The sequence below is a fragment of the Falco naumanni genome, chromosome 7, assembly GCF_017639655.2.
Source record: "Falco naumanni isolate bFalNau1 chromosome 7, bFalNau1.pat, whole genome shotgun sequence".
NCBI lineage: Eukaryota > Metazoa > Chordata > Aves > Falconiformes > Falconidae > Falco > Falco naumanni.
The window spans coordinates 59,413,822-59,435,432 of NC_054060.1; the positions used below are offsets into that span (position 1 = coordinate 59,413,822).

The 21,611-nt window shown below is 39.6% G+C and overlaps 1 protein-coding gene across 1 annotated transcript in view; it reads left to right on the top strand.

Moving 5' to 3' along the window:
- Nucleotides 1–154: 154 nt before the first annotated feature.
- Nucleotides 155–21,611, top strand: part of SCFD1 (sec1 family domain containing 1) — a 54,825-nt gene continuing 33,368 nt past the window's right edge. The window contains exons 1-11 of the mRNA XM_040600644.1: nucleotides 155–284; nucleotides 4,632–4,702; nucleotides 5,547–5,635; nucleotides 6,651–6,741; nucleotides 7,568–7,690; nucleotides 8,874–8,961; nucleotides 13,091–13,180; nucleotides 14,288–14,343; nucleotides 15,316–15,401; nucleotides 17,230–17,329; nucleotides 20,685–20,824. Coding sequence (XP_040456578.1) covers nucleotides 254–284; nucleotides 4,632–4,702; nucleotides 5,547–5,635; nucleotides 6,651–6,741; nucleotides 7,568–7,690; nucleotides 8,874–8,961; nucleotides 13,091–13,180; nucleotides 14,288–14,343; nucleotides 15,316–15,401; nucleotides 17,230–17,329; nucleotides 20,685–20,824 — 965 coding nt within the window. The 5' untranslated portion in view covers nucleotides 155–253. The remainder of the gene's footprint in view (nucleotides 285–4,631; nucleotides 4,703–5,546; nucleotides 5,636–6,650; nucleotides 6,742–7,567; nucleotides 7,691–8,873; nucleotides 8,962–13,090; nucleotides 13,181–14,287; nucleotides 14,344–15,315; nucleotides 15,402–17,229; nucleotides 17,330–20,684; nucleotides 20,825–21,611) is intronic.

Sequence of the window (21,611 nt, forward strand, 5' to 3'; positions counted from 1 at the left end):
AGCTCGCTCCGGAACAGGGGCCGGTGCTGGGGCCCGCGGGAGCTGCTGAGGGCGGGCGGAGCGAAGAGCGCGGCCACGGGCGAGCGCGTCGGCATGGCGTACGGCGGCGCCTGGGCACCGGAGCAGCAGCAGGAGCAGGCGGGGCGGCCCGGACCCGCCTCCCGCCGCCGTAGTGGCGGCCACGTCGCCCGGCGGCTGCGTACGCGGCGGTGGGCGGTGCGCCGCGCCGCGGCCGGGCTGGCGGGGCAGGAAAATGGCGGCCGGCATCCGGGAGAAGCAGACAGGTAAGCGGCTTCCCGCCGTCTCCGCCGCGGCAGCTGCGCTTCCCGGGGCTCGGGGCAGGGAGGGAGCGAGGTCAGCCTCACGCTGCCGCTGGCGGCTCCTGCCCGTCGCCCCCCCGCCCTCTCCCCCGGCGGGGCCCCGGGGCGGGCTGTGGGCGTCTCCGCGCCGCCTCGCCTCCGCCGGGGGATTCGCGCCCTCTCACCCGGCTCGGGGCTGCGGCCAGCGGGACGGCGGCCTTCCCCCCCCCCGCCTGCCCCGGCCGTCCCTGCGGCGGAGGCGCTGGGGCGCCGCTCGGCTGCCTCTGCGGCCGTGGGCCTGGCCGAGCGGGGCTGCGGCGGCCTCTGGCCGCAGCTGCTGCTGAGGGGGCTCGGCCCCGCTGTGGGGCACTGGGCCGCGGGTGCCCCCAGCCCGCTCGGCGGCGGGGCCAGCCCCGGGAATGTGCCCGCGGGAGGGGCTCGCCGGTGCCCGTCCCCCGCGGCCGTGGGGCGCAGGGTGCGCGCTCCCCCGTGTCAGCGGCCGTGCTCCCGTGGCGAGGGTGGCGGGCAGTGCCCGTCACGGGAGCAGAAATAACGCTGCAGGTGTGCCGCTCCTGTCAGGACGCTACAGGGGCCTCGCAGTGTGTACTGACCCTCAGGGAAACGGGGAACGCGAGGTTTAACAGCTACCGCTGACTGTGCGGGGGGTTCTGTGGATAAGGGGTTTGCTGTTGCCCCTCCTTGCACATTGCTGTGGGTCTGTAATTGACTCTTCTCTGTCTCGGTGCTGCTTTGTGGAGCCTTGAGCCACCGGTTTGAATGTCCTCCCAAGGCACAGAGCGTGTGGGCTCCGTAGCCCTCTGCTACCCTTATTTTGCCAAAGTTTTCGTCAGTAGTTTCAGCTGTAGTCTCGCCACCTTTTCCTTGGTAACTGCAGTGTCTTTATGGTGGTGTAGAGGATTCTGGATGCGTTTATTTAACATGAAATATTTGAAATCGTCTGCCTAAAAATCTCAGTCTGAGTCTCTGTGTGGACCTTAAATATTTACTAATATCCTCCATCTTTTTGGACCAGTCTACTTTCTGTAGTCTCATTCCTGTGGCTGTCTGCCATTAATAGTACTATTTGATGTTCCTTTGCAATCCTGTACTTCTCTTTGCTACCTTCCTAATAAAGCTCATTGTCTTTGAGCTCTTATTTCATACAGCTTTATTATTCTCTATTGTGCTTCACCTGGTTACTCGATTATTTCAGGCAACCTTTGCTACTGAACCCACATTGTCTTCCATCAGTGAGGTCATTTGCAAGGAGGTGGATTGAATAACTAAAAGATACTCAGAAAAAGGAAAAGATATATTATCATTTAGTGTTTGTATTACCATTTATGTGCACTATCTGTTGTGACCTTTATCCCGGTTCATAACCAGTCAAAGCACATAATGGTGCGAGCACAGTAAAAACCTGATCCTTGCCCCGTAGAGCGTTCAGCCTAAATGTAAATGAAATGGCAATATAAATACAAGAAAGGAACCCAGAGACTTGCTGAGTGTTTGTCATGATTGTCACAGCACATCACTGGTCTGATTACTGTCTTCCTTAGAGAGCCTATGCCAAGCTTTAATTTAAATGGTAAACTCTAAAAAAGCAGCTGCTTCAGATCCAGTAGTACCAAAATACGTAGCCCTGCAGCTTATACAAAATTGCTTATATCACTGAAATGTATGGCAGTTGTCACTGGCGATGAGGGAGCAAAGGCTTCAAGAGCAGGCTGTAATCAACTTTCAGGACTGCTCCGTGGTGTTTAAAAAAAGGAAAAAAGTATTAAGCACGTGGTAGGGAAGGCTGGATTTTACGGAGACCCAGCACTCACTGCCAGGTTGGTTCCTCCCATGGTCAAGTTTCACTGCTGGTAACGTGATTTGAAAAGGCAGTACACAGGAGGAGAAAGCAGGGACAACTGCAAAGGAGGACATCAGAAACGTTACCCAGGCACGGATGGATGGTTTTAGGAAAGCCAATGTTTGACTGAAGTTGAGACTTGTAGCGTATGTCAAAAGCAATGAGAAGAGCTTCTGCTGTGGCATTAGTAGCGGAAATATTAATAACTAAAAATGTTGGGTCATTGCTAAATGGAGCTGGTCATTTAGTGGTGATGGACACAGATAAGGCTGAGGTACCCAATGCCTTCTTTGCCTCGGTCTTCACCAACAAATTCTCCCAGGCCTTTGTGTCACTTCGAAGTCAATCATGGAGTGAATCCTCTTGGAAAATACTTCTCATCATGTGAAGGAGAAGGCACGCATGGATTTACGTATGGTAAATCACACCTGACCAGCCTGATTGCCTTCAGTGATAAAAGATTTGGATGTGGAGGCAACGGGAGAGCAGAGTATGTAATTTACCTTGACTTCAGCAAGGCTTTTAACATTGTATTCTTGGATCCAAGTGAGGATGTTATGGGCTGGCTGGTGGGACAGCTGGATGCTTGAAAATACGGCTGGATGGTCAGGCTCAGAGGGTTGTGATCAGACATACATACCTGGAGGCAGGTAACGACTGGAGCACCACATGGGTCTATCCTATGACCTGTTCTGTTTAAAATCTCTATCAGCGACTGGGAGGCTGTGTCAAAGTGCACTCTCGTTAAGTGTGCAGATGACCGCAAACTAGGTGAATCTGTTAATACACCAGAGGGCAGAGCTGCCACTCAGAGGGACCTAGATGGGCAAGAGGAGTGGGCCAGCAGGGACCTTAGGAAATTCAACAGTGGCAACTTACATAAATGCCTGCACCTGGAAAGAAGGTGTGCAAGGGACTGGCAGACCGGAGAGCAACTCTGCGGAAAAGGCCCACAGGGGTTGTCTGTGGACAGCGAGCTGATGGTGAGCCCACAGTGTGCCCCCGTGTAGCAGCATCCTGGTCCATATTCGCAGGAGCACAGCCAGCAGATCGAGGGGAGTGATTATCCCCCCACTACTCAACCCAGGAGACCACATCAAGATGCCATGTCCGGTTTGTGGCTACCAGTACAGGAAAGATGTTCGTTCATCAGTTAGAGGGAGTTCAGCAAATGACTGCCAAGATGGTCAGGGGCTGGAGCACTGTGAAGTGAGGCTGCAGGACTAGGGCTTGTTCTGCCTGGAGGAAAGGTGGCTTCAGGGGGCACCTAACAACAACTCTCCAGTACCTGTCAGGGGGACATTGAGAAGATGGAGCCAGGCTCCTTGTGGTGGTGTATGGCAGGAGAGGGACAACACACATAAAATGAATTGAGGTGTTCAAACTGGATATAAGGAAAAACCTTTTCACCACAAGGACAGGTCACAGTGTGGTTGTGGCACCTCCGTCTTGGAGATCTGACTGGATGAAGCCGTGAGCAGCCTGGCCTGGCATCACAGCTGACCCTGCTTAAGCAGGTGGTGGGACTGGAGATCTCCTGAGGTCCTTTCCAGCCTGAGCTGACCTACGATTCTGTAAACCCCAGGGACCTGCACTGAGTATGCTTACAGGATTCATTTAGCCGAAGACTCAGAAGTCAACCGTTTCTGCGGCTGTCCATTTGTGAGCAAAGTGGTATACATTGCCCTGATTTCTGCAAGTTTTGCCTCTGCAAAGCTTTGCAATTATTTTGTTTATGAGTTTGAAGAGAATAGCCGCTAACTTTGATGCAAATAGTCTTTTACTGCTAGTCACAGATGGGGCAACAGCACTTAGTGTATTGTTTATTAAGGTAAATTGTAAAACTCCTTGCTTGATAGATTTATAAGCTGGAGGTGGGTGAAGGAATCTGCTTTGGTTTTCTGCGTTGAATGGGAAGTTAGGTGAAAGCACATTCCTGCTTCAGAGAGTTTTCTTGCTGCAAGTTAGGGGTATTTTTGTGCCCCTTGAAGCAGCAATTTCTTCCTATGAGTTCTCAAAATGTTTCAAAATGTGTGTCAGTTTCAGTTAGGTGTAAAGGTATTTTTTTGTTTGTGTGAATAGTGTTGTTTGTGAGGGGTATGAAAAGCAGATCAGGGGAATAAATCAAACTAGTTGCTACTGTACAGAATGCACCTTCGGGAAGATACTGGAATTACTAAGGCAAGCTGCAACAGAATATAGCCAGTATAACTGCAGGGAGAGATTCTTTCTTCATGTTTTGGGACTCACTGCTTTTCCTTTTGCAGCGTCTTCCAGAGCCTGTAAATCCTAGCTGATGTGTGCCACTTGTCAGTCACAGCTGCATAAAAATAACGCAAATGTGATTTGTTGCATTTATATTTGATGATGGTTTTCCTCTCAAATGAAATGTGTAATAAAATCCTGCTAATGTGTTTAATCTCTGTTGGCAAAGTGGTAAAGAGACTAAAGCATTAATCTGCTATATTTTCCAGTGGCTTTGAAACGTATGCTGAACTTCAATGTCCCTCCTGTTAAAAACAGCACAGGAGAACCAGTATGGAAGGTAAGAAGTATTTTAACAGGAATAAGAGAATTTTATAGTGTTCAAAAAAGTTCAGAGTTTCAAATTTTAACCAACTCTAGTATCTTCTCTGTTATTAACCTCTACAAAATAATTTTTCATGTGTTATGAATATACAGAATATAGTATCGGAATTACTGAGCAAAATACATATGTGAGAAATGGGCTGCCTGAAGACCCAATGACTGATCCTTTTGCAGTATTTTAATGAGTAACTGAGTAGAACATTTTTAAGTACTTAGGTCTCATTGGTACCTATTGGCAGAAACTTGCATGATACTTTACAGGTATGACCCACAGAGTCAGAAAGAAGCCCATAGAAAGGGAAGAACTAGTGGTAGCTTTGAATTTAGAAGCAGCTGAGCTCAAGCTCCCTTTGTTAGCTTTAAAAAATAACTAACATGTAATTTGTGAGTTTTTGCTACCACAGAGCATATATTCTGTCTCTTCATCTACCCTGTTGCCTTTTTCCTCTCTGCTTCTCCCTGTTTCCTCTCAAATGCAATCAGAGAAGTTCTTCACTTACAATAACTAATATCTGACAGCAGATTCCTGTTTGACTGACACATTTCAGGGGGTGGAAGTGGTTGTTTTTCCCCTGCCTCTATCATTGAGTTTCTTTTCATTCTTTTTTAAAATGTATTTATTAGTAAGCACAAATAGAAGTCAATGACAAATTAATGATTTATTATACATTGATGAACGTTTAGCACTTTTCAGGTTAAGTAGTAGTTCCTTTAACCTGAATTCCTGTATCCACTGTATCCTGTATTCTACAGTGTTCACTTTTTACAGCTCTTTGTAAGAAGATGTGTATCTATTTCAGGTTCTCATTTATGACAGATTTGGCCAAGATATAATCTCACCTTTGCTGTCAGTGAAAGAGCTGAGAGATATGGGGATCACTTTGCATCTGTAAGTACTTTTAAAATATTGGGATTTTTTTTTCCTAAAAAGACCTTTATTTAATATTCCCCAAAATCATGAACAAAACATTGAAAATCATTCAATAAATAACTACTAAAATAAAGGTTATACCCTGACTTGTTACTAAAACCAGATGGTATTACTCAGAATCAGGGACTGGAGAGAGAATTCCAAACACTGTACAGCAGGATTTCTAAGTACAGGAAGCCCCTGTTCAAAATTAAAAATTATCCAGTAGGTAGTTTTTTGGAGTCTGTCTGTACAAATCCCTCTGTATTTACATACGCTAAAATTATTTTGGCACAAGCTGTTTCATGGGACTGTGCATGTTCTTTGCTTGTCTGTTTACATGTAGAATTTAATTGTCTCATCAAACATGAAATCTTTAGGTATTATTTTAAGAGATTTCCCATTTCTCTTTCTCCAGATTGCATTTATTTAGTTCATTGTCATTCCTTAACTGTGATAATAGTTGTGGAGAAACTTTGAAGATACATTTATTTTTTCCAAAAGTTTATCAACTTCTACTAAGTGAAGACTAGAAATGGAAACATAGTTTGACATGTTGACATATCAGCAGAAATGTGAGAAAAACTTGTAAGCACTTTGGCTTTAAACAGGAAAGGCAAGTTTAATAGTGTGAGATATGCAGGTTTTTTTGTTATCATGTTAACAATTAATAATTGGTATATGAACTTTGTAGATACAGTGTTTTACCTACCTCTGAATAGATTCAAAAATCTATTTTTGAAGATTTGTGAAGCCTTTTCTGAAGCATTGAATAAACATTGGAGACGTCTGTTAATATACTCAGCCAAAAATTACACAACTATGATTTTCTGTGATTTTTTCATGTCTTGTTCTTGCTAAAAATGTAGCCGGATATAGGGAGAAATCATAGGAAATTAAATGTGTCTGTACAAATAAATAATTTCTTTCGCTTTTATCATTTTCCACAAATCAGTGGAGGAACACATTAGAGATGTATTTTTCCTCCTTTCAGGCTTTTGCATTCAGATCGGGATGCTATTCCGGATGTTCCAGCTGTTTACTTTGTAATGCCAACAGAAGAAAATATCGACAGAATGTGCCAGGTAGCTTGCATGCTTAATGTTTCAAATGAGTGGACACAACTGAGTGTGTGAAGCAATTCTGCACTCACCAGGGTGTGACTGTTCTATATTTAGTTCTTGTACGTGTCTGAACACCTTTGTTTATATTTTTTATATATTAGCACATATTTATAATAAAAATATTACCCCACATTTTTACCTGCAAAGCTTCAATTTCCCAGAAAGTAGAAGGGTAAATATGTCTTCTCTGTTTTGGAGAGAGTGTTGGGAGTGAAAAGACAAGAGGCAGTCGGCACAAATCGAAATACAGGCAATTCCATTTAAACATAATAAAAAGCTGTTTTAATGAGGGTGGCTGAACACTGGAACAGATTGCCTGAAGAGTTCATGGAATCTCCATCCTTGGAGATGTTCAAAATTTGAGTGGACAGAACCCTGATCCACCTGCTCGGTTTGACTCTGCTTTGGACTGGAGGGTTGGACTAGGCTAACCTCAGTTTTTCACATTCTCTGGGAGGAATTGGTGCAAGGTTGACATCTTCACCAAAGGAAGGAGAAAAAGCAAAAGGTATTTTTGGTCAGTGGTAAGGTGTGCAATAGAAATTGCTGTCTGGTAGCTTAAATTTTGTTTCCTGTTTTTTTCAATTCTGTGTTAGGTTGTTTTTATCTACTTGCATAATCAAAACACTGCGTACAAGGCTGTCTGAACAGACAGCTAAACACTTCCAAAAAGTTAGTTTGACTGTGGATAATTGGAACTTCACATCGTGAAAGTATGATTGTTTTTTAGTTAGTCAGAAATGTATTAGTTCTTCAGGAAAAAGGTTGTGGTTTTCCTTCCTTTCAGGACCTTCGAAACCAGCTTTATGAATCTTACTATTTAAACTTTATTTCTGCCATTTCAAGAAGTAAACTGGAAGATATTGCAAATGCTGCCATAGGTGCTAATGCAGTAACCCAAGTGGCTAAGGTAAGAAAATCTCCTAGGCTCTAATGATAAAGATACTACCGTTACGGGTGTTACGGCGTTCTTACTTGGCCACTTGAGTGCCATACACAGCTTTTCTGACTGAATCACGAACAAAATAAATGTTTGGCTAGGTTCAATGGCACACATAGATTTACTGGGGGGGGGGGAAAGGAAATCTACAGTCGTCTCACTAATGCATTTTAGTACCATTCTTCAGCTTAGTCAGGAGTCTAGGTGCTGCAAGACCTTTGTGCTAAATGATAAAAGGGGGAATACAGTGGTTTCAGAGAATTCCCGATCTCATCAGCTCAGTGAGTGCACCTGGTGCGTATATGGTGGGGTGGGATTTTTAGCTCCTAACTACATGAAAAGTGTGGTATGAGTGCAGTTGTCATTTTAAATAGACACTATACTGTAGATGCTGTTATACGGTGTACTCCTATACCTTTATAATTTAAAGGCAGGTGTCAGGTACGTATCCTCTTAATTTTTGTTGAATGCCTGTACCAAAACCTGCAAATTAGTAACTATAATTATTTTCACATATACTTAAATTCATTCACTACTTCTTACTCCTGCTAGGGAGTACTACTGGCATGAGAGAAAGAAACTGTTGTGAAATGAAATGAAAATTACGAGTATTGTTTAAGCCTTAGGTCTTCAGCAGGAGTAAATTGGTGCTGCACTGTGGTGCAGCACTGTGCTTACTTTCCTAAATCTGTTTTTCTGTTGTGATGTCCCATTAAAATTTTATGCTGTAGAGAGGTTTAATTTTTTTCCTGATTGTGTAGGTATGTACAATAAAACCAGAATTTGTGAGCTATAGTTTCGGATTGTGTAGATATTGCCCTCTTTCCTGCCTGAGAGCTCAACACTCTTTATGTTGTAGTCCTTCATATTAAGAAAAAATAAACCTATACTATTATAATGTCCTCCAGGTTACTTTTTTCAGTGATGACTGGCTACTAAAAATTTGTCCAGAAATAACTTGAACTGTTTTCTTTTAGCACTTTTTAGGTGCTGTGATGTTTTGTGTTATCACTCAATTCTTACGCAGGCTTTTTAATTCATACATCGTATCTTGTGTTTCTTTTAATAGTAGTTCTGTGAAAGATTCAAAAAGTAGATGGGTTTGTTTATGCTTCACTCTGGACTGTTCTGATGATTATTCCTTGATTTCTAGGTGTTTGATCAATATCTTAATTTTATTACTTTAGAAGATGACATGTTCGTATTGTGTAACCAAAACAAAGAACTGGTTTCGTATCGTGGTAAGTAAAATTTGTATAAAAATTACACTGGAATGTCTAAAGTTGAGATTTACTTTTGAAGTTGCAGCTAATACCAAACAATGATATTGTTTTGCTTTGATCTACTCAGAATTCAGGATAATCTTGTTAGCTGTGTAGTTTAAAGTCATGAAGGATACAATCCTTAGATATTAATTTCAGCATCTTTACTACACAGCTATTGTAATATTGAAAAATAATTACGTATTTTTAAATAACAAGTTTAATAAAGCAAAACTGCAGTATAGACATATATGGACAGTAGAGCTTTTTGTATTTGGAATCACATAGGAAAAATTTCGAATTGTTTACACATGTAGATACAGACATTGTGGGTGGCTGCTGCATTTAGGCAGCACTATCTAGTCATAATCCCTTCAGCAGTTCTGCAGGAATTCAGTATTTTGTTTCTGTGTGAAATGTCAGCTGGAGAGTTACTGTAAGGAATGCAAAGCAAGAAAAATGACTTCAACTGATAGAGTTTCTAGACAGTGACGAGTTGGTACCTACTTTTCTTATTCAAGACATGAAAACGGGGTGTGCAGGGGGAGGTAGATAGGATCAGGAGTTGGAGTAGTGCAAGGAAGAATCTGGGAAAGGGCACTCTGGAAAAGAAGAAATGCTGATTGCTTCTGCAAGCATGTGAGCCAAGCATATCAGCTTCTTCATAAAGTCTCAAAGTGGCAAGTGAAGTCAGCTTCATGAAACTTTGGGGGTTTTTTTGGGTTTTTTTTGGTTTTTTTTTTCGTTTCTTGGGACTTCTGTTGGATCTGTTTTGGAACCTAGCCGAAAAACTAAGTGGCTGCTTTTAGGTAATTACCTCTACAGCTATGGTGCTAAGGCAGCTCAAGTCAACATATATACGAGCTGTCATAATTGTCCACATAGTTTTCCTTCCACCTTTGCTCTGATTTTTGTGCTCCCTGACCCATTCAGAATGCTAAATCAAGAGAGAACTGTACCTGTCCTGCCCCTCTTACTCAAATGGCTAGCTGTTATAGGGTGGGTTGTCTTGCTTCCCCTGCTGTAGTTTCCCTCATCTTCTCCTGCTTTTAAATCAGAACCAGTAATCTTGGAGCTGCAGAGTGTTTGTTCAATTGACTCATTCATAGAAAATACCAGCTCATTTGTGTGATCCACAAACCCAGTGCAAGGGAAGCAGCAGAAGTGTGTAAGTCAGAGGCAAGATAGCCCTTTTTTAGCAACAGCTCCTCATTGCTGTAGCATGGTCACAGTGTCACACAGTTAATTCCTGCTTTATTTGGATGCACAGAATACTCACTAGTGACCAGGTAAAGATGAGAAGTCTCCATATGCCTAACATTTATCAGTGAGATTTTTCTCCTCGCTGGTCCAATTTTGGAAGCCTGTACCTTCCTTTAATACCGGTTCCATAATACTGAGTTCTGTCTCATGCTGGGGATTGATTCTGTTGTCAGAACGAAGGACATTTTTGTTTGAAAAGCAGACTTTTTTTTTTTTTAATGAAACCTGCTGTTAAGAGTTTTGGTAATAATTGTTTTGGGATGTGTTTGTGTGTAGGTAAAGATACTTGACTGAATCTCATAAGATTCCTGCTAGCTAACAAAATTTAAATTAAAATGACTGACAGTGTTTTGCACCCATCAGTTTCTGTGTGCTTTGCTTTCGTGTCTTGGGCAGCTAAAATTTGCCACACGGCACGTGGTTTCACACACTGTTTAAACCAGTCTAGAAGTGGGCTGTTTCCAAAAGCTGACCGAACAGAAATCTGATCTGCCATAGAAGGTGATTAATTTTCCCGTAGAGTGCTGAGCCGATCCATCTCGCTGTGTGAGTTCTAGATCTGACATAGGCAGGCAGTAGGAGTGCAGAGGCAAAAAAGGTGGTCTGGGTTTGCCTTTGGAAAGTAACCCTAGCAGGAAACTGCCGGTTTGTATATAGTGTCATAATCTATATAAGTCAATGTAAATCTGATGGTGATGACAGGCAGCCTGCTGTTCTTGCAGCGGCAGTGCCATCTGTGGCCATGCATGTAGCCAAATGAGTGAACTAAGAATAAACATAACAAAAAAGGTTAATTTTCAGTTTCCTGGCTGTATGGCTGTGTTTAGAGAGAGGTAATGTCACGACAAATAAGCCTGATAACAACACATTCTCTCTGTCCATGTAGTGATGGACAAGAAGTGGTGAGCTTAAACTGCAACAAGAAAGTTTCTGGTCAGATATTGGGAGCAATTTCTAACTTTAAAGATAGTGAAATATTAGAACAGATTACCTATAAATGTTAGGGCATTTTTATGACTGGGAGGCTTTGGAAATTGGTTTAGGCAGAGAAATAACATGGGCTTAACTCATCTTTGGGAAAGAGGACTGACTACATAATCCCTCAGGCTCCTTCTGGTTCTGTTTTTCTATGAATGTGTAGAAGGAAGAGTAAATGCGTAATACTGCTATAAAGTCAATGTTTCTGCCATCCTGTTTGATGCTATTCGAATGCTTCTTTACCAAGTTTGGATCAGTTTTGTAAAACAACAAGAAAATGTGTAGGAGACACATTTCTGTATTTGAAATTCAGAAAGTGGTGAGAAGCTCACCACTTCTTGTCCATCACTACATGTAGCTTACTTTTCTTTAATAGATGTGTCCCCCCGTAAGCTTGTTACAGTGGAGAGAGAGGATTATATAGAAAACGTGATAAAACAGTTCACTGAAAGATTATTAATGGAGTTTTTCAAAGGTTGGCCTAAGAAGCAGTAATATTGAATATTTGTGTTGATGGCTATGGTACAAAAAAAAGAAATGTACTCATAAAATGTACATGTTACACAAAATTAGAAGGCACCAACAGTATGCAGATTACTGGAACATCATAAATGAGTATCTTAAATATAATAGTAGAGAGGGAATTAGATTTTAAAATTGAGAAAAGCAAGAGAGTAAAAATAAGATTATTTACCCCCTGTAAACTGGGAGACCATTAATTGGAGATTAACTACAGAATGATAACCCCAGTTAATTTCAAAGCTTTGTCATTACAGAAAAATACAGATTTTGGAAACAGTCTGCCTTTCTTCGTGCTGGTATTTCAGAAATTTGAACTTGGAATAAAAAAAACGCTGAGTGGGGTACTTCTATTGCTGCTTTCATCCTAGCAGCCTAGTAAAAAGTTTGACTTACTAACTATAGCTGCTGGTAGAAACTGCTAATATAATCCATCTCTCTAAAGTTCTTAAGAGTACAAAAACAGGGGAGAAAAAGCACCTTTAAAGTTGGAGGATGATTATGGCTGGCCATGCGTATATCTGGAATGGGAGGCTTATTAATGTTCAGAGCTTTGAAGTTCATTTTTGAAGAAAGAGTATAAGACAGGTAATTACGTGAGAAATGTTTAAAGGTAAAATAAACAAGGATGGGATTTATGGCGTGAGAAATGAGACAGTGCTTGACTTGACACCAGTGATAAGATTAGGTTTGATGTTTCCTTTTGGCGATTGTATTCTTGTCAGTGTTAATTATTTAATAGGAGTGTTGCTATGTGTCTCTTGTTCTGACCTAAATATGTGAGGGAAATCTTTCCATCTATAGCGTGAAACGTTTTAGAACTTGGGAATTATCCCTAACCTAGAGACTGACAGTAAATTTATTTAAAATAAAAAGAAAAAAGAAAAATCTCCCTTACAAGAAGAGGGATTTAGAATCTTTAAATATAAATAACTGCATACTGTAATTCTCTTTAAATTACATAACTGATACTTGAAGATTTTATATCTGAAAAATTGTTTCCAAGTGGATGGCCTTTTCTCTTGCATAACATGGTTTTCTAGGAAGTTTTAAATAACACAACCCAGAAGTTACAATACGCGTTGTCAGAGATAATTGGAAAAGATTGTATAGTGTTTGACCTTATACAATGAGCAATAATTAAGTTCTCCCAATTTTTTGATTAAAAAAAGAAAAAAAGGAGAAGAAAACTAACGGATGTGCTAGGAGGGGCATTTCACAGTAGGATCGGTTCTGCAACAAAAGCTATTGGCTATTAACAGCCATTAGGAAGAGGATTACTTTCTCAGTGTTGAAGTGGCATAAACTTCTTTACGCCTATTCTTAACTCTTTTCCACACCTTTCTAGCCATTAACCGACCAGATATAACGGACACAGAAATGGAAACTATAATGGACACTATTGTTGATAGTCTCTTCTGTTTTTTTGTTACACTAGGTAAGTTTTCAAATTCTAGCATATTTTCCATATGTTTTCCTTTTAGAAAAGATCCATATTCAATGGGATACCTAGAAGTTTAGTCATTTCCTATAGCAAATTAAAGACAGAATTAGATCTGTGACGGAAACCTTAATAGTTCGCAGGGTTGGTTAATGTTCTTGCTCAAATTATTGCTGTGCTGAGAACACTGAAACGCAAAGATCCGAATTCACTGTTTTTACAAAATCCTAGTTTGCAATGAAGATCAATAGTGCTTTGAGTTTGAATTTGCAGTTCTCAAAAAAACAAACCAACCTTACAGAAAAAGAAGAAAAACCCCTCACACAAACCTGCAAAGTTTTTTTTTATACACACAAACAACTGAAATAAGCAATAGGAAGATATGTTACATTTACTTATTTTATTGTGTTTTCTTAATGCTTAGGTCATACATGTTTCATAGTGATGGCATTTAATCTTAAATTCTCACTGAAATCAATCAGAGCATTCCTACAAGGGGAGCTGGGGATCACTGTGGGGCAGTGTTCAAGAGATTCCCTTGGACCTATTGAGTTCTTTCAGGTGTTAGTGTGATACAAATTAAATCTCTTATACTTAGTCACTTCAGCTCTGTGGTATTGGAATTTTCATATTTATATAAGGAAGGGAGAGACAGTAGCTAAAGGTTTTGAAACCTGAAAGCCAGTGGAAAATGTGCCTTTGGAAATAGCATTAGTCTGCAGTGAGTTGTAACTGATACATTGTGGTGGTGTTATGGTACTTATTATTCCTGTTCTCAAGGGACTTATAACCTTTTGAAGCTAACTTTTGATGCTTCTATATGAGATAGTTTGTCCCCTCTATAGTATATTAGCTGTCTTTCTAGTGTACACTACACTTCTTATAAATTCCTGTATGAGGAACTCACTTTTATTTAATATTTCTATATAGTACTTTTTGTTTCATAGATAAAAGACTGAAAGAGACAAATTTAACACACATTTGTATTTTGCACTTGAAAAATTTCATCTCCAGAATGTTACTAAAATTTGTTTTATGAAAAGTACACTTAAGTTGTAATTTGAAAATTGTAATGCAAGTAGGAGTCAATATATCTTTTATTAGGAGCTATTCCTATAATCAGATGCTCAAGAGGAACTGCAGCTGAAATGGTGGCAGTGGTAAGAAACTATTTTCTAAACAAGTATTATTGTTTTAAAACTTTCCTAACACCTTGTTTATTTTCTCAATACTAGGCAAAGATCAAGTGTTACTGTATCCTTTTCCTTATGAAGGAAATAAAACTGGAAGGGAGATACACCAGTTTTCCTTTCTGGTTTCAATTCCATGGAACTTTCCTGTAGAAATTTTAATATTATGGAATCATGATGATGTGAATGATCATTCTTAATCTAGAGTTTATCAAGATTTTCTGATGGGCATTATAGTTACAACCATTAAGCTGTGTCTACACAGTTTAAAAAGCTGCTGTCTGGCCTGGGTTTTCCTGTGTGCCTCACTTAGAAATTTTTATCTATCTTACTGGGAAACCCCATAAGTACAGGACATTTTTATTATATCAAATTAAACTGACACTGAACTTGATCATCAAGCAGGGATGAAATTACCAAACTAGATCACAATTAAAAATCTCTACAGCTGTCTTCATTAGGAGTCACTGTGCTTAATATCTTCCATCTTCCTCACATCTTTCTTGGACAGTGAAGCCTTAATATTGGTTAAACTTAAGCATTCAGTGCGCATGCATTCCTGTTAAGGGTAATCTCATTTTTATGGAAGGCTTAGTGTGGCAGTGTCTGACAGCCCCAATTTGCTGCTGCTGCTGTGGTTCCCTCTTGGTGCCTCCTGCCGGTGTTTTCTATTTGCATGTTTAGGAAGAGGGTTCTCATTGCCTGGGAGGACATTAGTGGATGTAAAGGAAGCATCTTCTTTGTGGTCCTAGATACAAATATAAATGCTGGAGGGAGAAAATAGAAGGAAGAGATTTCTTTCTTTCCCGTGACCTAGACTTCCTGCAGCTAAGACATTTATAAACTACAGAACCAGCACAATAAATCTTTAAATATTGATCATATAAAGAGATTAGGAAACGATTGGTTTCTTAAAAGCTGTTTTGTTTTTTCCCCCTTCAGAAATTAGATAAGAAGCTCAGAGAGAACCTAAGAGATGCCAGAAACAGTCTTTTTACAGGTGACACACTTGGAGCTGGCCAGTTCAGGTATGGTATTATAATAGCTGTGTATTTTTGTTATTTGTATTTTAGTTGTCTGAAACATCTCATTGGGGTGTCACCACTATAATGAAAACTGTATTTACAAGAGTTTGTTCAAATTCTGTATTAAAAGAATGTGCATACTTCTAAGGTAGTTTTCCAATCTTTTAGCTTAACCTGTTTGAGAACTTTTATAGCTAGTAAATGTGCAGTCCTAGGGCAGTGAGACAAAGATTATTTAGTGAACCAGGTAATTTTGTTCACCCTCTAAACCCAGCAAGAACCAAACTCCTGCAAATACACTCAGTTTACAGGACCGTGATACGCAGTTGGATGTCTGAATGTGGCTGTTAGCAACCTTGAGTCTATTAAAAAGAAGGAAATGCCAGTTTTCTCACTTGTGAACACTGTTACCAGTTGTAGTTACATCAAGAGCAAGTGTTTCTCAGCTGATCCCTGTATCTATCAGAGAAGGACTGCTTAAGGACCACCACCTGGATAATTAGATAATTAAGGACTGTTAAGTCATGACCATTTGAATCCTTTGAGGGGAAAGAGTGGTGAGAAAAGACATTGTGATGCTTGTATGCTTCTGATAATGTGTTCTCGATAGCCTCCCCTGGGTAGCCTTGCCCCCAGATAGTTGAATACTCCACAAGCTGCCTTGGGAAAGTGTATTACAGTTTACACTGTAAGAGAAAATATGAGATGTATTGGGAGTACTGTAGCTGAAGGAGGCAGTTAGGATCTCCTAACTGGATATAAAAGTCATCATATTTTTATCTCAAATTGAGAGTGGAACCTGGATAAAAGACACATAAAAAATCAAGAGTGGCAAAATGGAATGAGATTGAAAGGTATTGGGAGAGAAATAGCTGTGAAATACAGTTCCTTGGTTTTCAGGGGAACTGAATTGTAACTGCTCTCTTTTTTCATTCAGAGGGGTGGCTTGTTTTCCTGATAGTATAGCATCATTACCTTCAGAAAATCAAAATACAAGGAATGGGAAATATGGGAACTTTTAACCAGTTAAATGGCTTCAGATCTTTAGTTTGGTTTTCAGACTCGTGACTAAGGCTCTTGAGATTATATATCTACGTGAAGAGAGTTAGTGCAAGGAAATTCAGAGCGTGGAATTAACATGCTTTTATTTTGTTCAAGTAAACTGTAATTTAGCCATCACATTTACCATAGGTTAGTGTACTTAAGGGAAATGGTTGCAATACTGTTCTGTCAATTCACAGCATTTCTGTCTTCATTATAAATGTTTCATGTAGCCATAACCCAAAACATTTAGGCATCTCTGCATTCTTTTCCCACAAAATTGAGTATTGATGGAATTACCACAGTGCATCTCAGAAGATGATAATTTTTTCTTTATGGACTTGTATATACTAACAAAGAGGAAAATGAAATTAAAAACCCTTGGAAGAGAGATCTTATATTTGAGGTTTGTATTGGGGATTAAGGTCGAACATTAACCACTCAAACAGTTGTTTGGAACTCAAATGTGTATCCAAACAAAGATACACTAGTTAATACCTAAAAGGCTGGTTACTGTTTAGTGTTTTGACTTCATCTTAATATTTATTAATTGGTAATTTCACTTAGTACAAAATAAAATAATCTTTTTATCATCAGTAGGACAGTGGTTCATGGAATTTCTGGCAGTGATCAGCCCCAGATGCTTTGGGGGAGGCTGGAGGAACTCTGCAGTAGGCAGTTTGGCTTTTAACTTGAAATATGATGTAGAAGCTGGCTGATACCACTCAGGATGTTACTGGGGTGTTCTAAACATGTTTAAAGAAATACTAATACAGTGTCATCTTTTCAGCTTCCAAAGGCCCCTATTAGTCCTTGTTGACAGAAACATAGATTTAGCAACTCCTCTACATCATACTTGGACATACCAAGCTTTAGTGCATGATGTTCTGGTAAGAATAAATCAGATTTTGTTAACAAAATTCTTTTTTCACTCACTTTGTTATTACACTTAATACCAGATTCTCTCTTAATCCAAAATCTGTTTAGTCTGTTTTATTTGGAAGTTGTTTAACAAAATGCAATTTGGAAGATTTTTCTCAAGAAGGTTTATTTAGCAATAACTTTTGAATAATTAAAAAGTTGAAATCTTCGTATTATCAAACGATTGGTAATTCAGCAATCCCAGCTTTTTCTTCAGTAGTTCGTGAATCTTTTATGTTGTGTAAATGCTAAACTCCATTAAGCGCAATTCAGTTTTGGCAAATAAATGCTTTTAATGAGTTTTTAAACCGATTTTATTATGTTTGAATTTCTGAAAATAAGTTTCTGGTTTTCTCCACAAGGTGGTGTAGGTGTTCAATACAGAGATACCAACTAGTATATGACTGCTGTGAGGACTCTACAATAGATTTAATAATTTTGGGGAAATTCGGATAGCCTTAAACAAGTTCCTCAAGTTCATTTTATAAAACCAGTAGTAGAAATGTACTTGAATGAAAACAAATGCTATTTACCAAAGATGTATGTGTTTCCTATATAGTTACAGAGTAATAATAAAAGATAATATGAGTAAGAAGAATTACTATCTGGAGGCTTTTTTATACTGTAGAGTTAGTCATGCAAATCCTTTCAATATCTAGCTTTGAAAAATAATTTGATTTTATTATGGAGACTGTTAGAGGAATATGTAAAATACGCACATGCATGTATGTGTTTCTATACAAAGCTGGTTGTGAACTGTATAGTCATACATACAGTGTTGTCAGAAACTTGCATTGCTATCATGAAAGTATTTTAACATTAATGGGATGGTTTAGGACACTTTTAAATTCTGCTTTATGTAATTCATCCATTTCTCTTAAACTTAAGGGTGCTTTTTGCAAATAAACAATTTTTGGCTTGATTCTTTTAGGAAAGGTATATATGAAAAAAACACAGTTTGCACTGTTTTCTCCAGTAGCTCTTGAACTGGCTAGAGACTTGCAAATATAAGTACTGAATTGCTACAGGTTTCTTTTGAAAAATCAGTGAAAGAGTAGGGGATGAAAACCCGAATTAGAGTTTTTACAGGTGTAAAATGCTTTTGCACAAGGTCTACACTTATTTTGGGTTTGTTACCTACCAGCCATTTAATCGGCAAATGTTCACTTACTAGATAGTAAATCCACGCAAAGCTCTATGTAGTTGCCTCCTGCTCAGGTACCAGGTAGAGAAGGTAGTGTCGGGTGGCTTCAGGCATGTCTTGGGGTGGTGCTTCGGTGCATCGAGATGCACAGGTCAAAAAGGTAGTGGAAGCTGAGGACTAGTGCAACAAACATGGAGGGGGATTAGAATAACACTAGAAGAATGCTTTGAGGATCGTGGGACATTTATCTGGACTGCGTCAGACTTCTCTAGTTTCTCTGGAATAACTTGTTAAATGGTACATGTTGCACCTACTTTTTGACTGAGGTGATAGGATTATGAATTTGTCTAGTGAAATTGTAACCAAGTGGCCTGTGATTCCACGTCAAGGGCAAAAGTTTAATTTCAAAACCAGTAAAGTTATTCACCCTAAAGGCAAGCGTGCCAGGTTCTTCATGTACTGAGCATAGTATTTCATGAAATAACCACAGTAGCCTTTTAAAAGGCCATAAATTGTAACTGCAAGTGTTACCGAGGTGACAATTATGTAAACTGTACTTTGAAATAATTTTTTTCTCATTTAAGCTCTCTATTACAATAGTTCAGGAATTCTGTGGGGGATTGAACTAAATGTTAACTCAACCACAGAGTTGTGTGCTGCATCCATTTAGATTATAATTGTGGTGTTTCTACACATAAACAGGCTTGTATGAAGAGATTCCCATTTCTGAATAAAAATCCTTTCAGGAGTGGACACAGAAAAATGGGAAGCACGGATATAAAGCCTTATAAAGACAAAATGGGGAGGTGAAAAGAGGAACACTAATCATTCAAAGAATCATTTTGGTAAAATTCCTTGTAAATGCCAAAACTAACTTGGAAACTCAGGTCACTGGTGAGTTAAGTTGAGCCAAATCATAGATCTCCATTAAAAACTGCAGCTGGATTCACAGTCAAATTATTTTTTTTCTTTAAGTTTTTATTGAACATATGTACTTAAAAAATACTCTTTTCACGGAAATGTTAAACACATCTTGTAAGGTGAGGTTTGTGCTCATTGACTGCATGTGCTTTCTTTGAGTAGCTACTTGATTTTGTTTCTATTCTGGCATGGATCATTTATAGTATTTTTTTTAAGTGTGAACTCTGCCAAGGGATAACTAGAAACATTTAAAAATTTATTTCACAATTTCACTTACAATGATCTAGTTCTGTGCACTGTAATTAACATAATAAATGAACATAATACAGTGGAGTTTTATTTCTGGAAAAAAATATCTGTTCTAGAAGATTTGTGGCAAATTCTGTTGAAGATTTTACTCTGTCATTTTTTGCCGAGTAAAGAGCACATTTGAAATTTTAAATGTTCTTGAAAAGGGTTAGAATAAAGTCAGCAAGTGGAGTACTTATTAATCTTTGTTGCAAACCAGAGGGCATATATATGCTGCAGGAAATACAGAGTTGTCCTTGGCAAAGAGAATGAGGGAAAGAACCAGAAGACATACAGGGAGCAGTGTGGGTGATATATTGTGTCATCTAGCAAAAAGATGTAGTGTCTATGTTCGTGCATCTGTGGAAGAAGAAAAGCTATATGGAGAAATAGCAGCTTTGTTGCAAACTGTTGCTTTATCATGCACTCACTATTTTACTAGTGTTTAAAAAAATACAGAAAGAGCTGTGAAGGTGTAGCTAAATAGTCCTCACAGTGGATATTCCGGTTGCTGATGCCATGAGCTTCTTTGTGGCTTTGACACGTTTGCTGTAGTTCTGTAAGTGAAATTCAGCCTTGGAGATCGTTTTTGTCTGCAACATTTATACTTCTTAGCTTTGGCCAGTTGTTAGAGCTCAGTTATTGCTAAATAATTTATTTTCTGTACAAAAAAAAGTGTTCAGAGTTCAGTGTCAGAAGATAGCTTGCATGTGAGGTGACCAGATGTCTTTGCTTGACATTTGTTGCTTTGTTTGATGCTTTTTCAGTAAGTGTGAGTGATTTCGGAGTTGTTCCATTGCTGCTGTTATTACCTAGTTAGTAAACGGATTCCTGCCCTCTTATGAAATTCTAATAAATAGCTATGATAATATTTTTTAGAAAATGATTCTAGAAGATAATTGGCTAAGTATAAAAGATGATTAAATAAGGAAAAACTGTCAAATATTTACTTAAGATTTCTCTTCTTGCAGGATTTCCATTTGAATAGAGTTAACTTGGAAGAATCAACAGGAACGGAAAGTTCTCCAGCAGGTGCTAGACCTAAGAAAAAAAATAAGAAATCCTATGATTTAACTACATCTGATAAATTCTGGCAAAAGCATAAGGGCAGGTAAGCTGTGTAGGTACAGAATTTACATGAATTTAGTCAATATAAATTCTAAGTATTCTTCATATTGTGGTAGTTCTATTTTTAAGATTCTTTGAAAATATTTTTGAAGTTTGTTTGGTTTTTTTAAGGTATATTGGGTCTAGCTGAGGTGGAGTTAATTTTCCCACAGCAGCCCTCATAATGCTGTGCTTGTATTGGCAGCTAGAAGGGTGGTGATAACACACCAGTGCTTTGGCCGCTGCTGGGCAGCGCTCGCACAGCATCCAGGCTGGCTCTCCGACATCCCCCCCGCCACCTCCATCACCAGTAGGCTGGGGGTGGGCAAGATACTGGGAGGGGACATAGCCAGGACAGCTGACCCAACCTGACCAAAGGGATATTCCATACCATATGATGCCTGCTCAGCAATAAAAGCTAAGGGAAGGGAGGAGGAGGGAGGGGCGTTTGGGTTTTTTTCACAACGTTCGTTTTCTGGAGCAAGTGCTATGCATACTGACACCCTGCTTCCCAGGAAGTGGCTGGATATTGCTTGCTAATGGGAAGCAGAGAATAAAATCTTTTGTTTTGCTTTGCTTTCATGTGCAACCTTTGCTTTTTGCTTTATTAAATTGCCCTTATTTTGACCCATGAGTTTAGGTCTGGGGTTTTTTTTCTCCATCTTATTTTCTCCACCCCCTGTCCTGCTGAGGAGGGGAGTGATCGAGCAGCTTTGGTGGACACCTGCTGTCCAGCCAGAGTCTACCCACCACATAAGGGATGATCATTGTCAGTATTCGGTGTCCTTATT